Source organism: Dromaius novaehollandiae, chromosome 1, assembly GCF_036370855.1.
Source record: "Dromaius novaehollandiae isolate bDroNov1 chromosome 1, bDroNov1.hap1, whole genome shotgun sequence".
Lineage (NCBI taxonomy): Eukaryota > Metazoa > Chordata > Aves > Casuariiformes > Dromaiidae > Dromaius > Dromaius novaehollandiae.
This window is the reverse complement of record NC_088098.1, coordinates 199,454,509-199,470,697: the sequence shown is the minus strand read 5'-3', so window position 1 is coordinate 199,470,697 and position 16,189 is coordinate 199,454,509. Positions and strand designations below refer to the sequence as shown.

Genomic DNA, 16,189 nt, shown 5'->3' with positions numbered 1-16,189 from the left:
TTAAAACCCCAAATCCCCTTTTCCTTGCAGTGCATTTTCCTTGCAGCACCTGACATCTGCACAGTATGACTGAATGCAGTAAGAAGTCTAGTCAAGTGTCCCTTGTCTGTAGAAGCTAAAGTCAATTACCTATTTAATTGTAAGGATTTAATGCAAGTTTGTAAAAGATTTTATATGAAAAACATTACATAAAGGGCTGATAGATAAAACTGAAGGACAGCAGGGTAAAGGAGACTGTGCAGATGCATACTTTCATGAAGTCCAGATTTCCCTGAGCAATTGTCCCTCTTACGACTAATGATCTTTTTTCCTTACCAAAAGGGTTACAGAGATCATGTAATAAAACACAGGTGGCTGGGGGGAGGGTATGAGGGGCAACATTATTTAGGTTCTTATATCATATTTGGCATTATTTGGCAGATAGTATTTGGCAGCAAATTTACAGCTCAAGACTTCTCTTGAATCTGAGTTACAAGATGGCCTTAGAAGAGAAAACGACCCTTAAGGAGGAAGACAGGTTATGTCTTGAAATACAACTTCTTTGGGGGGTGAGGAGAAACAAACCACGAATATGAAAACACCTGTAAAGTGCTCCCTGTAGGAAATTTCTTACAAGTGATCAGGTTTTACTCTTTCTCAATCCTTTTTTGCAGAAAAGTACTCCTAGTTAAGCTGTCTATACTGTATCCTTTTCACAGATAATGACTTTTCTTTGAATTACAGCAGTGACAGTGGCATCGCTAATACTTTAATCTGCTGCAACAGACCATTGCTGCTGATACTCTGTGTTGGATCAGTTCAGGAACACAGTACAAAATAGACATTTTAAAAGCACAGTTTTACCCTGGAAAGTAATAGCAATTTTTCACTCATCAAGTTTTTGAGGTTTTTTTTTAATCTCTCTCTCTTTTTTTTTTTTTTTTTTTTTTTTTACTGACCAGGGTTTATATGGTTGAGTCCTCTTGCAATAGCACAAGCCATAGCCATATGAAAGTGTATGCATTCACCATTTTTAACTATACTAAAATAAAATTATTAAATTCCAGTTGTAGAATCTTTGCTGTTGCCATTATGTATGTCTAAAAATTTATGAAGAGCTTTCCCCCCCCAATTCTTGAGACATTTTTAGGACTGGCAAACCAACTGCAAGTTTCACTTGGAAGACAGCCAAGCATGCAATACTTTACATTACAAGGATCATATCTAGTGAATGTCAACATAATCCTACTTCTGAAAAAGATGGAAAATAACATAAAATGAAATACTGTATTTACAGAACAACCTGTAATATCTCATCTGTGCAAAGAAAACCTCGCTGTGCTTTTTCTTTCAGTACTGAGTTCCTCCAATATAGAGTAAAACATCCATTAGAGCCCAGCCAGGTAGGTACGTGGGCCACGTGCATCACAGCTTCCCAAGAACTTAGGTCACACTGTAGCACAGCTCATCAGGCAGCCTTTTCAAGCCTTTCAGTCAGGCCTCTGACTCAAATTCAGGCTCTGAATTCAAGTGGAGTAGTAGCCTTCATCTTTAACCAATCTGTGGATGCCCAACTCTTTTCCTAATGCAGATGCAAATTAAGAAATACCAGAGTGGTAAGTTGTTATAATGCCTCCCTTCTCTTTTGTCAGTCTTTGTGGATCCTTTGCAAGTATTTCAGGGACTGCAAAAAGGTCTACAAGCCTTCAGATCGAAAAACGCTCTACTTAAAAGTGGCCACTGGGGGAAAACTCGTGGTATTTACATTCTAAATGGATTTTACAAGTCATTTTTGAAAAACTGAGCAAAATTACCAGTATCTATACCATTGCACATTTTAATATCCATTGACCATACTATCTGCTGTTTTCTCCAAAAATGCAGCTGGAGCGATGAAGGCTCTTCCCAGGACAACCACGAGATACGTGCTAACTTGCAGACTTGATGGAATTTCTGGCCAGAGCCTTCTCGTGTTTTTGTTCCCACCCCCCTTCCCAAACAAGGAGGTAATCACTCTGCCATCACAAGAACCAGGAAGGAAAATATATAAAATATATTTAGCAAAACCAGTAAAATTAAAGTGGAACAGAAAATGCAGTCAAGTAGCAAACATTATGTACAGCAGCAGATTTTTTACAGTTTTTCCTATACATACCTCTGCACTCATTTCACACACTCTTTTTAAGGAGGAGGAAGAAAACAGAAATAGGCTAGCATTAAGAAAGAAAACATTTTTTCCTGAACAGTAAGTGGGATTTATCACTGTTTTTGCTTTTGAAACTCCAATTCAGGCTATAGATACGTCTGAGGAGAAGAAGAAGAAGAGGACATAATTTTCTCAGTCCCTAGATTCAAATTACACTGTCCTCCTTTTACAGATTATACTGGTATTTTAAATACAGTTACACTCACAGGATCTAGACATTATCTGGGCATCTTAAAGGATGTAGGTAACATACATTTTAACTAAGATACGAAACAGGTATCTAATTTTTCCAGCTTTCCTGAGGCTGAGTGAATTGTTTAAATACATGTGCGCTTATCAAAATCCAAGTTACAGTACATTTTTAACAGTAGTTTGTTAAGAAATCATGAAAGTGCATAACAGCCTAAAAGCAGGCAAAAGTATTTTAGAAGAACAGTCTTTTCTTAAAATGGCAGAAGAATATAAGCCTTCCCCAAAGTAGCGTCGATCTTGTGAGAGGACATCAGTGATCTTCCTAAAGACTCCAGAGTGTGGTGGGTTTTTGGTTTTGTTTCGTTTTGTTTCCCCCCCGAGTAACAGCAATCATTTGAATGAACAGAAGACCACAAAAAGTATTGGTGCAGTACTGAAATAAAGAAAAGATCCTGATAACTTAATAAACCAGTAGATGTGAATGAAGCTTTCAAATCAACACTTTCATTGGAGTCTAGCGATGACTTTCATTCAGTAAACAGCATACACAGCGACAGGCTGGAAGTGATTTGAATTCACCACAAACCCAAACAGTATCATCCAAAGCATTAAGTTAAAGCAAATGAAGCACACGCACCTTCGCGACAGTGAACAGTCGGCCAGACACCGAGGGAATGAGAAAGGGAAGCCGATCACATGCAAGGCTGCTACCTTACTCCAATTTGCAAGGGCAACACAGCGGCAGAAAAACCAAATTGATGGATGTTAAGTGACAACTGTTGTTCCATGAGATTCAAAGACCGATGGAGGATGAACAATAATGAGCGATACATTAGTCACAATGGGTAATTTCAGTGTTTTGGGAGATGTAGCTTTGTCTGGCTTTGTCTGTCTAGCTCTTATCTAAATAAAGATTGTTTTATTATTTAACTAATGAAACTTACACTGGTAGTATCAAATTTCAGTTCGGTTCCAAAATGGCACTCTTTCCCCCCCGCCAAAAGTGTTGAATAAATTACAGTGTTTACTAATCCCACTAAGATTACACTGGTTGACAAATTCTGGGATAACATTTGCATTACAGATTTGTTTCTCTTCTTACAGATTAGCTTGATTTTTTCCACATCAAGGTTGCAAATTGTTTTTACTTTCTTCTCCTTCCCTCTCCCCGTTCATTTAAGATCTTCTTGTTGATCTGCCAGACAAATTCCATTTGGAAGGTTAAGACTTCCTACCTTCTTGCTTATTATAAGTGGCAAATAGTGAAGAAAAAAACCCTAAGTCCACAATATATAATTGAAGCAAATATAAGTTTCATAAAGGCAAAAATGAGTATTTTTTGCATACACTTACACAAACAAATGTGAATAAAGGCTTTGTACCCAAATCATTCAAGTTTATTCCAGACCTCATAGTTATGGTAAAGCAAAATAGTTCAATTTTCTACATGAAAGGCTCTTGGATACGCTGCTGTTTTTCCATCTTGCCAGCTGCTTTCAGGAATTTGTTCTTAATTACCTTAAATGTTTCTGTCCTTCACCAGAATGCTCACTTAACTAAACCAGGCCAATATAAATATATTGTTGCAATAATTTTACTTCTCTAACCAATAAAATTCAAGCGATACATACAACCAAGATGTATAGCAAGCTGTCACCATCATAGTCGTAGCGTAGTTTTACTTTCAGGATTTGTGAAACTTTTTTCTCTTTTTTTTTAAAATAAGATTTGCATGTGTCAAAGTAAAAGGGGAACAGCACAAAATAAGTGCTGTTCACCCAAATGCAATTACATTATCGCACATTAAGAACTCCTGCCAGTAATTGAACTTTTCTGAAATGCACACAGTAACACATGCATACTGCTGCATACAACTTACATGGGAACACATCACAAGCCTAGAGAAAATTTCTAGGCCAGATATCCCAATAAACTGTTTAGATTAAATCTACACAACCAATTCAAGACCCAGTAATTTGTATTCCTCCTGGGTATACAAACGTCACCAATAATAGTGACCTGAAAAGTCACCAATAAGCTTTTTTTTGGAGGATAGTGGAATAAGTAATTTGATTATAAATTCATTAACAGCCACTATTGACAACTGTTAAATATTTGTTTGATTTTACTCCAGTGTGAGATACTTCTGCCGCACACCTATTCACATTTTTTGCTGTTGATGGACAAACTCATGCCTTAAGTGCTGATGTAAATCTAAAGTTACCCAATTAACTTCAACTGAATTACTGCTAATTCACAGTAGCAAAAGAACACAGTTAGCTTGAAGTTTCATAATGTTCATATTTGTTTCTACTATAAGGAGCCATAACAAATGCTATGTCAGGGATTCAACAGGTGAGAATTTAGAGAAATAATATTAAACAAGAATACACACACATCACACGCGGCCAAAACAAAATAATAAAAGTCTTTAGTGAAAAACAATTTTATCCTCCTCCTGCTTATGGATCTTAGAAATACAGAAAAATATTGATTGCAAAATTGAAAATTCAGTTGTGATAAGGCTCGATTACACAGCCATTTCCCAAGTCTTATTGCAACAAATTGTGAAATATTTCTATGCAACTTCATATGTATCTACCTATGCATCTTCAACTGTACAAGTAAAACAATACTTGAAATTAACTAGCACTTCAATCCCTGCCTTTATCTTTATTTTTTATAAACTCAAAATAGTACTGAATTATACATTTAAAATATTTACATATTTGACTGACAGCAGTACCAGCATTTATTGCCTTAAAACTGCAAGTTCACTGCATGGAGGTTCCTTAGTTTGCACAAAGGGAACAAATAAAAGTGGATTTTATTTTTCCTAATTATAAAATCTAGTATAATTCAACGGGAGACTGAAATGTGTTGAGGAATGCTATTGGAAGGTATTTCAAATATCAACCTGTAATCGACTGGAAAACTGAACGGGCAGTATCTTCTGCCTGAGTTTGGAGGGGTCTTCCAAATCTCTGAGGAGAATGGCTTAAGATGACCTGGAAAGCAGGACTGGGAAAGGAAGAAACAGAAAAGTAGACTCTACTTCCATTCACCGGGGAGAAGGGAAGGCCAGGCATATGCTCCATCTCCAGTGCTAGGGCGCCAGTAAACCTAACGCTGAAAAAAAGGGTTTGTAAGACAGCTGAGCGCTTACGGCTCTAGAGCAACCCATACTTCATGATTTGCTTCGTGACTAGTGCCGGGAAGCACTAATCCGGTTTACCGCGAAGAAGGTCTACATGATCGACTTAAATTAAGAGCAAGTTCAGAGGGGTGAGGGTGGGGTGAGGAGGGGAACCCTGGCTTTATATGTTTGAACCATATCCTCAGGCCGCGGTTAAACCGAGTGGACCTGGCGCGACCAGAACAGCCTGGGGCCTGGAGAAAGGAGCGGTGCTTGTTCTTAGCGGAGGAAAACCCCCAGAGCTACCCCCTCGAGTGGCACTTGTCACAGGCAGAGGCACCGAAGCCTGCATACGCACAGAAGCGACCACCCTCTCGCTACTTAGACCAGAACTGAGGCACGCTGGTGAGGAAGCATATCTTATTTAAGAAACCACCTTTTTAACTGGCTGTAATTGAAACAACTACAATTTACAGTATTACTGTCCTGCTGTGCACCGCTTCTGTGGAGAACTGTACTACTGCTGCCTCCACTGCGCTTCAGAATTAGGAAAATCTTCCGTTTTCATTACAGTAAATCTTACACCTCACAAAAATTAAAATTAAAATATTTAATATTTACAGAGCATTTCAGATCCTCAATGCATTTATAGGCATAAACTAATCCTCACAACAGCCCTGTGAGGTAGGTAGGTATTGTCGCTATTTTTTTTGTTTGTTTTTTGTTTTTTTTAAACAAAGATACAGTTTTAGCGACTTGCCGATGGCCACAGTGGACCCAGTGGAAAATCTGATACAAAATTAGAGGAGACTGGCTCCTACTCCTGCACTTATATTCATAAGCTACTTCCATAAAAAACACCCCTTACGTAATTATTTATCTGAAACTGAAATTAAAGAGTTCTATTATAGAAATGCTGCATTTGTTTTTCTGAATAGTTTCACAGATCACTGAAATTAGAACTTGCATTACCTTTCCCAGCATTAGATTATAAATGGACAATTGACTTTTCTGTGCAAGCTTGTTTCCTACAACTACATGGCTTAAATAAAAAAGGGATTTATCCAGGTAAACACTGGGGCTTTAGTAAGTGCTATGCACTGTCAAGGAGATGACCCAGATGCAAATCCCTCTTTCAACTAGTAGGATTTGGACATGCTGAGAAAACAAGTTTCTCATTCCTGAGGAAAGCAGTGAGCCCTTTATCACTAACCAGTGAAACACAAACTTTTGGGCAATAAGCAGTAGCAGATTCTGGTGGCAGTCAGTGACGATGATTAAGGCATAATGCATGTAAAAGTGGAAGTTTAATGCAGTCCACTTCTGCCTGTCTGTGTGTCCCTGCGCTTTGTAGGCCTTGAATTTCATGATCCAACTAGACAGTCATGCTTGCCAGCATCAGAATAAATAGGTTGAACCACAGAAAATCATTAGGCTAGCATTTGAAATAGCTATTACAATCGGATAAGGGCTGGAGAAATGGGAAATAAACTACCTGAATTCTTGAATGAAAACACTGGGGCAATAATCTATTTTAGTAAGAAAAGAAGTCTTATGTCTAGACAAATATATTTATTACAACTATATCATGCAGCATTTATAATTAAGTTTGAGTTGCATGTTTTTTCAAAAAAACACATGCATTTTTAAAATCATTATTCACTTTGCACAGTGAATGGAAAATCAATGCAGTGATGCTACAAAATTTTAAAACAGTTACTTGGAGCCAACTCTAGGTCCACTGAAAATGGTCTATGAATCTTTCTTATGGACTTGAATGAGCTTTGCATCTAGATCTACAGCAGGTGGATGTGTGGAAGGTCACCAAAGGATGGGAGGCAAGGGGGGATATCCAAGCCACACAGTTTAGGGATAGAAGCAGTCACCTAGCCAGCAGGAGTATGAATTAAGAAAACTTCTTCCCAGAAACTTTTGTAACAGCTTCATAGATGTCACTAAACAGAAACATCTTTGCATTTGCTCTAGAAGAAGCTTAGAATAGTATGGAAAGATCAAAGTTGAACACACAAGAATGGAAGGAAAAAGAAAACAAGATAGGAAGAATGTTGTCTAACATAACATTAAGCAATAAAATTCTTTTAAAAAGACCCTTACGTGGACAGTTTCCCTTTAATATATAACATCAATTTTAAATGAAGGACAAAAAGTTTTAAGCAATCATCAAAACTAATCTTTGAAAGTAATTGTTCATACTTAATTTAGTAGGTCTTCATAATCAAAACATATTTTATGTCAGTGCTTGTGACAATATGATGGGCCTGATTAGAAAAGCAATGGGTAGGCATATTACTTTATTCTGAATATTAACTAAATTCATACTCCCATTCATCAGTTACAATATTCAAGAGGATTTCCAAATTTTAAAATTCATAAATATTTTTAAATATTAAGCCAGCTTGAGGGCAAAAAGTGAGAGTGACAGCGCTAGTTATAAGAGAAATGAGGATTGAGAACATCGGTTTTGCAGTCAGATACAAAAAGGTTGAAGGTATTTGCACTTTTTTTTTTTTTTTTTTTGAGACTTTGGCCTAGATGTTTGATGCTTGAGTACATCACAGCAAACCAGCAGTTCCTACTGCTGCTTGTGTTCCTAGGCTTTAATGCCCCTCATACGAGAGAGAGAGAGAGAGAGAGAGAGAGAGAGAGAGAAATAATCAAGTTTTAGAAAGGCTGCACTACAGAGTGTACAAACTCAAATTCTAGAAGCAGCTCCAAAAACAAGGCAAAAACCCAAGCAACAACAACAACAACAAAAATCAGACATTGGAACAGTTTAAAAACAGGATCTGCTGGGATCGTTATCATTAGTGCAAATGCACAGCCAAGAAAGCTTCTAAAGAAAAGGATTCATTTTTCCAGGAAAAATTTGAGGGCAATATCCCTGTTCTAAAACACTACACAAATTATCTTAGAATACAGGTTGGAGAGGTATATTATCTAACACATTTTATGGTTGCTTTTTAATGGGTAAATCTGCCCTCACCCAGTTCTCACATAAATTAAAAGAGAAAAGTATACTGACAAGATAGTATTTTTGGCCTTGTAGATCCAAGCCTGAGATGGGTATGGATTTCACTAAAAAATAAAAAAAGCCCTAGATCACTTATAGCACAATAGTACAGATTTATGTCTTTTTACTTCTGGCTATTGTAACTAATTTTGAGATGAACGGCTGAAGGATGGCACAGAGTTGCAAACATGATGCTATACACAGCCATGTAAAGGTGTATATACTGTACATTTTATATAAATGTCAAAAAACAAAAACATGGGAAACATTCAACAGCATAATCTAGCAGAGGTCTTAAGCAAAAGGGCCAACTTCTCCTGCCTCCATGTGTTTCCACAAAAAGGACTGTTACTAGACGTGCAGCCTCTATGTTTGCTTCAGTATTCTCTGGCTCAAAACTAGAGGCAGAGCATGCCCGCCTTCTGTGCCTTTGTGCCACTCTCCCGTGTTGGTCCACTATACTCAGGGCACTGTAACTCTGCTATCATAATAGCTAAAGTGCTGATATAAAAAACTGAGCAAGAGCAGAGCAGCAGGGAGGGCTCTACAGAAGGCGAGCTTCTTTCAGGAAAAACAAAAATCCCTCTCAACAGTGCAGATCTTAATCTTTCTCGACTCAAATCAGCTAAGTATGACCTTTGGGTAAAAGGGTTTCAAGCCCCTCTTCTAGCATAATTGTTTTACCTAATGCCCCAACTCAAAAAAGTCCATGTAAGTCAATAATTTACACCTTCTGCGTTGTTATTGCTTTAGCAAACAGTTCAGTGTAGAAATACATTGCAGTTGTGTGCAACCTGGAGAGGAATCAAAACAGATACTGAAAGTAAAACTACACATGAACCTTGCATTAGACACTCATTCCAAAATGACACGTCAACATGAAGGGCTGCAATATGTACACAGCAGCTTAATGCCAACATCCTAAACCAACTCTGAAGACTCACATCTTGCCTTAGATTTCTTATCTAAAGTATGTGAACTTTTTTTTTTTCCTTTTAAATTAAGGCAAGGAAATGGCTACAGTTCCTAAAGTTCATTTTAGGGGAACAAAAATATACACCTTTTTTCTTCTGAACTTTAGGCAGCAGAACATAATGTAAAAACCTGCATTACACTGAACATGCAACTTCAGGTTGATGTAGAAAAAACAAAACTAAACACAAGTTAAAATACCATTTTGGTGTTGGTTTTTTTCCATTGGAACACAAACTCAAACTTTAGAGAGGAAAAAATAAAGCTTAAAATCAGCTAAACTATTTAGAGCTTTGTATGTGTCTGCTTCACACTCTAACATGGTTTTGGGTAGAAAAAAAATCTGTATGTTTATCTGGCTACTCATTTTAAACGAGTTGGGGGGGGGGAAGGCACTGAATTTACTTTTCATTGTGCCCATATCTGTTTGCACGTATACAGAAAGAATTTAAATTCAGATTTTCTGTCCATTCTTTTCACACACAAGTATGACAGATTGCAGCTAACACATAATAGCAGAAGCTGATTCAAAGTTGACCTCTCCTATTCCACCGTGTTATGTTCAAACTTCCAGGCTCTCTAAAATCTGAGATGGCTGCAAAGAACCCAGAGACAGGTACAAGATTTAGTCAGCATTCAGCATTTCTCAGTGCATTTTGCAGAAAGGGTCTAAAGTAGGCATAGAGTTTTGTTGTTTATTTTACACAGAGAAGTCCACCAACATTTGCCATAAATTCTTCTAAACTCTTTAAGAAGGCCATCTTCTGCTTACGGTCCAGTGTAGGAGGAGTGCTGCTTGCAGTAAGCTTGTTGAAGGCATCTGCTAATCGCTGGTAAATTACTGGATCTTGCTGAGTTGATAGCAATGTTTCAACTAGCTCTGAATATTCAGCCTGTTGAATAAACAACAGTCTTATTAACTTCAAACAAAAAATTGTATACAACTTCTCTCACCAGGACAAAATCCAGAATCAAACCTGTGACAGAGACCCATCAGTATTTCTCCACCTGTGATCCAGCTTCACCCGCTAGCGTATCAGAAGTGCACCCAGACCTGCAGCCTTTCCCCTCTTCTGAGCCAGAGAAAGCCTTTCAACCACTCTAGTTTCTTCAGAAAGGCTAAAGAAGCCTGTAGAGCTAAGCACCATGCTTTGTAACGCAGAGTAAAAAGAAAGCTTTTGGCACTCCCTCCAGTGTGCTTTCCAGCTCTCCCGTAGCACTGGCTCATTTCTATAAACTGCACTTCTTCCTTCCTTCCTGCCCCACGTTGTGCATGCCTTACCAACCAATTGTACCTCGAATTTTCCCCTTTCTAGATTCCTTACCCTGAGACAGACAGATGTTACACAAGAATTTCTCACGCTCACTTGGGCAGAAGTGGAGAAGAAGAAACATGTTAAACAGCTAAAGAGACAGTGAAAGAAACATTGAGGGTTTGGAGAATGATGGAAAACTTGCTGCTGTTTAGGGAGTAACAGGCTCCCGCTCGGCTGCCGTGGGGAACACCAGTTCAGCTGGGAGGCAGGGGCACAGCTCCCAGAGTGGAGTTAACAGACTATGGCAGTCTGTGCACCAGGGGATGAGACGGGGACCTAAAAATACTGCTGGGGGCTGAGATCTAAGCTGTTGTTATGGAAAGACTGCTGAGGCTCACCCAGCCCTCAGACTACTACTGCTGGTTGTTCATCCACATGCCACCAGTGACACTGCCAAGGGACATGTGGAGCAAGCCAGAAAGACTACCGAGCTCTGGGAGCAAAGGTGAAGGACTTGAGAGCCAGGTCCCAATCCCCTCAGTTCCACTGGTGAAGGGGAAAGCCTTGGGGAGTAGTGGACACATCCTGAAGTTGACTCCAGTGGCTGCTGTCACAGGCAGCACTGTTTTTCATGACCACAGGTCTCTCTTTGAGGGATGAGGGCTGCTAACAAGAGAGGGGATGCATTCAATAAAGTAGTTTAAGAACATCTTTGTCAATAGGCTTGCCAGTCTGAGAAGGGATTTAAACTAGGTATATTGGGGGATGGTGGTAGCAGCTTGCAGTTAAGTGAGGGGACAGAGACCAGGTGTAGCAACAACACAGGGCAGGGTGATGGGTACAAGAGAGTGCTCAGGAAGGACAAAACAGACCAAAAGGAGGCCAACCTCAAATGCCTGTGCATAAATGCATTCAGCCTTGAAAAGAAACAGGAAGAGCTAGAGCTCTAGGTGCAGACGCAGAACCGACATCACTGCAATAACTGAGGCATGGTGGGACAGCTGCATGACTGGTGTGCTCTGATGGATGGATAGAAGCTCTTCTGGAAAGACAGGCAGGGAAGAAGAGGATGAGGGATTGCCCTTTATGTGAAAGGGCAGCTCAAATGACTGGAGCTCTTCTACGGGTTGGGCAACCAGCCGGCCTAAACCGGGAGTCCGTAACTGCACTCCAGTGCAAGCAGGACACATGCAGGAGGTAGAAGCAAGAACAAGCTACAAAGGAGGAATACAGAAACACTGCCTGGACATGTGCAAATGACAATAGAAAAGCGAAGTTCAACTAAAGTTGAAACTGGCAATGGACATGAAGAACAGTTTCTACCAGTACATTAACAGTAAAAGAATAAAAAGGGAAAATGTTGCTGAATAGGGCAGGTGATTTAGTGACAGCAAACACAGATATGACTGAGACATTCAATGCTTTCTTTGCCTTGGTCTTCACTGACAGGTTTTCCCAGGCCTTTGACTAGAGATAGAGTTCAAGGAGGAGAAGAACTACCAGTGATAAAGAGGATCGAGTTAGGCATCTCTTGAGAAATTTCAACCCATACAAGTCCACGAGACTCGATGGAATTCATCCAAAGGTGCAGAAAGCTGGCTGATGTCAATGCAAGGCCACCCCCTATTATCTCTGAAAGACTGTGGAGACTGGGGGAAATCCACAGCACTGGAGAAAAGCAAATGTTGCACCCATCTTCAAAAAGGGAAAGGACAACGATATAGGAAACTGCAGGCTGGTAAGCCTCACTTTAGTCCCTGAGAAATCACAAAGCAAGTCTTCCTGGAAGCCACTTCTGGGAACATGAAGGAGAAGGTGATTTGGAACAGTCAGCATGGGCTTACCATGGATAAATCACACCTAACCAACCTGATTGTCTTCTATGATGAAATGACTACGTCTGCGGATGAGGGAGGAGCAGTGGGTGTTGTCTTCCTTGATTTTTCATAAGGCTTTTAACAGTCGCCCATAGCATCTTTGTAACCAAGCTGGGACATTATGGTTTAGATGGGTGGTCTATTACACGGATGAAAAACTGACTGTATCATCAGCATCAAACAGTTGTGGTTAATGGTTCACATTCTGCCTGGAATCTGGTTACAAGTGGAGCTCAGGAGTCTATCCTGGGACCTGTCCTGTTCAGTATTTTATCAGTGACCTAGAGGAAAACAGGAAATGCACTCGCCTCATCTATGGATGAAAGCACACTGTGGAGTGGGGAGAGGGATACAGCTGATGCATCCAGAGGCAGGGCTGATGCAGATGCATTCAGAGACCTAGACAGGCTGAAGGAATGGGCTGACAGGAACCTCAAAATTCAAAAAGGACAAATGCAAAGTCCTGCAACTGGAAGAGACTAGCCCCTTGCAACAATACAGACTTGGAAGTGACTGGCTGGGGAGTAGTTCTGCTAAAAAAAAAAAACAAAACAAAACAAAAAAAACCCCTGAGGGTCCTTGGACAGCAAGCTAAACGTGAGTCAGCAGTGTGCCCTACCTGCAATGAACACTAACAGCATACTGGGCTGTATTTACACGCATGCAGCCAGTAGATCAAAGAAAGTGTTTATTTCTCTACACAGCACTTGTTAGACTACACATGCAATACTGTGTCCGGTTTGGGGCTCCCTAACACATGAAAGATTTTGATGAACTTGAATGAGTCCAGCCACCAAGATGGCCAGGGGCTGAAAGCACATGACTTACAGGCTGCTCAGAGAGGCTCTGGAATATCCATCTTGGAGGTTTTCAAGACCAGGTTGGAAAAAAGCCCTCAGCAACATGGTCTGGATTCAGTGTTGACCCTACTCTGAGCAAGAGGTTGGACTACAGACCTCCTGAGGTCCCTTCCAACCAGAATGACTCTGATTTCAGCCAGATGCACAATAGCCATTGTCCATTAACAAACAAGTGGTTTTCAAGTGTCTAAATGTCATACCTGATGCAAACACACTAATGTGTAGAATGCTTCACCTGCTGCAGTTGTCATTTCTGTATTGTGCTTCTGAAGTACCAGCATATCAAAGACCATCTGAAATCACAAAACAAGAGCAGTTACAGAAGAATTCTGAGATGCAGGCTTAACTTTTTTGCTTTACTAACAACAGCTGTTGAACTTCATCTTCACTCTGATAACAATGAAGAACTTGTATTTACAAACATCCACGTTTTTTTGAATTTTAGGTACCAGTAATTGGAAACTAAATTCTTTTAGAATCTGAGTCTTGGCTTAATGGCACAAATTCGAAGCACTGAAAGCTGCTATGGATTTAAATGTGTTTTCAGAAAGAAACAGCATCTCTCGCATTTTTCTCCAAAATCTGCTGATAACCCAGAGAAAGAATGAATCTTCCAGAATAAAACAGGAAACTTGTTCCTCAAGTTCTGGAGATCCCCACAGCTCACAGAGAGCCAAATAGGGAACAGATTAGTAAGACTGATATTAGAATTTTAAGTGGGAATTTAGGGAAAAGGCAGAAAGCTATATTAACTTAGAAGAAATATAAAGATGAGTAAAAGGTGTTTCTCATTCTCTCAGCTTAGCTGATGTAAGCTCTTCATGAGCAGTCCCCCATAGTCTGGATGTCAGTTTGGCAAGAAGAGATTACGCCTTAAGCAAAACGGAAATCTTTACTGAATCAGGAGACCAGCAGAGAAGTTCCCCAACTAATTTATTCCCAATTAGCATGGACCTGGCTGCTATTAGTTCATTTGAAAATTCAGTGAGATGGAATGGATGGTTCTAAAAGGAAAGTACCAAGCATGGCACTAGATTAAGGCATAATTTATCAGATAAATTGAATAAATGAGAGCATTTTCTTCTTTTATTCTAGTACCCAACTATGCTTTCTCCTGCCTCTTGTTCTAGTACCCTACCTAGCCTTCAGTTCACACAGTTCTGGTACCTTCTATTTCACAGCTTTCACAGTTAAATTTAACTGCTAAAATTGTTGATCACCTTCATTCTAGAACTCATGTACAGAGCACAGAAAAATAAACTGCACTCTGATAAGCAGAGGTCTTTTGTTGATTGGTGACAAGTGATTTCCTCCCTCTGTGATTCTATCCTTCCTTGTACTCTAGTCCAGTGTCTCTAGTCCATGACCTCTTTCTCCTTACAAGTTTTCCTGCCAGTTCTTTAAGCGAGGGACTATTCCTTACTATTCTTGTATGACAGCAATTAATCTACTAAAATGTGATCACCGTTTGGCCTCTTGACACTACCTATAACAAAAAAAACAAAGTAACATGCAATAGTTAGATAACTTACCTTAAGAAAGTGCCTTGTTGCTAGAAAGAGGGTTGAATCTGTTTCTTGTGCTTTTGCACACTGCTCTGCTAATGGTGTTACAGCCTCCAGACAGAGCTGGCAAACCTCAGAACTCATTCTGATAAAAAGTGTTAAAGAATCAAAGTCAGATTTCAGCCCTGAAATTGTAGTAAAACTTCTCAGTGCTGTCATTCAAAAATATTTCAAATTCTTATATGCTCCAAGATTTCTTTTTAGTACAGCACTAATAATAATAATAATAATAATAATAATAAAGCAGACCATTGCAACTTTGTCGCCTTCTTTTATTAGCTACACACCCTAAGGTAATATAACCCTCTCTGACATAACATTTTCAGAAAGAGTCCCTTATGGTCAAGCTCATCTGTTTCTGACACGTGCCGCAGATTAGTGAAAATGGTGCTCCCATTATAAGAGGGAGAGCCCATTGGCAACCTGACAGGAAATGCTCTGGAGCCAGCCCAATGGAACAGCAGCAGTGTTTTGCATTACCAGCTGAGAAACTAATTCAGGAATGGCTTTTGGATACCAGCTGAAGGCTTATGAAGTTACACGCTCTGAAGTGAAGTAATGGAGGAGGCAGGAATGGCTGCCAGAAAAAACTTACACACTAAACCACTTAAACACTGCATTCAAGCAACACGAGTCAGAGGAAATTCAGCTAATACCAGAATCTCAGAAGACACTACAGCGAAACTCTCAATCACCAATGGAAAGCAGAGGGTAAAAGCTGATTATAGATACAGAATTATATATACACATGAAAAACATACAGAAAATGAAAAAAGGCAAAGGAAGAAATCAGAATTCTAATGTGTATTTGTAAAAAACAAATTAAATATTTAAACACTCCCAAGCTCTACAAAGGATACGATGACATCCCTAACTCCAGTGAGTACATTAGGCTCTTAAAGAGGTCCTCTGGAAGCTGTGGAATTTTCTCAGGGAATATCTCACAGATGAAAGTGATTAATTTGTAATATTGATTACACAGGGATGGAAACTGTCAAAAGAAAAACATGGTCATTTTAGAATTAAGTAGCTCTATCCAGACATTATTTCCAGCTGCACAAAGAGACAGGACTGATGCTTTCTCCTGAAAAGACAGTTATGGTAGACAACTTCAG

At 39.5% G+C, this 16,189-nt stretch overlaps 1 protein-coding gene across 1 annotated transcript in view; it reads right to left on the bottom strand.

Moving 5' to 3' along the window:
* Nucleotides 1-2,017: 2,017 nt before the first annotated feature.
* The window catches only part of XPO4 (exportin 4), an 87,039-nt gene continuing 72,867 nt past the window's right edge, over nt 2,018-16,189 (bottom strand). The window contains exons 20-23 of the mRNA XM_064505022.1: nt 15,935-16,065; nt 15,042-15,159; nt 13,710-13,802; nt 2,018-10,409 (exon numbers count right to left, since the gene is read on the bottom strand). Of these exons, the coding sequence (XP_064361092.1) occupies nt 10,212-10,409; nt 13,710-13,802; nt 15,042-15,159; nt 15,935-16,065 (540 nt within the window). The 3' untranslated portion in view covers nt 2,018-10,211. The remainder of the gene's footprint in view (nt 10,410-13,709; nt 13,803-15,041; nt 15,160-15,934; nt 16,066-16,189) is intronic.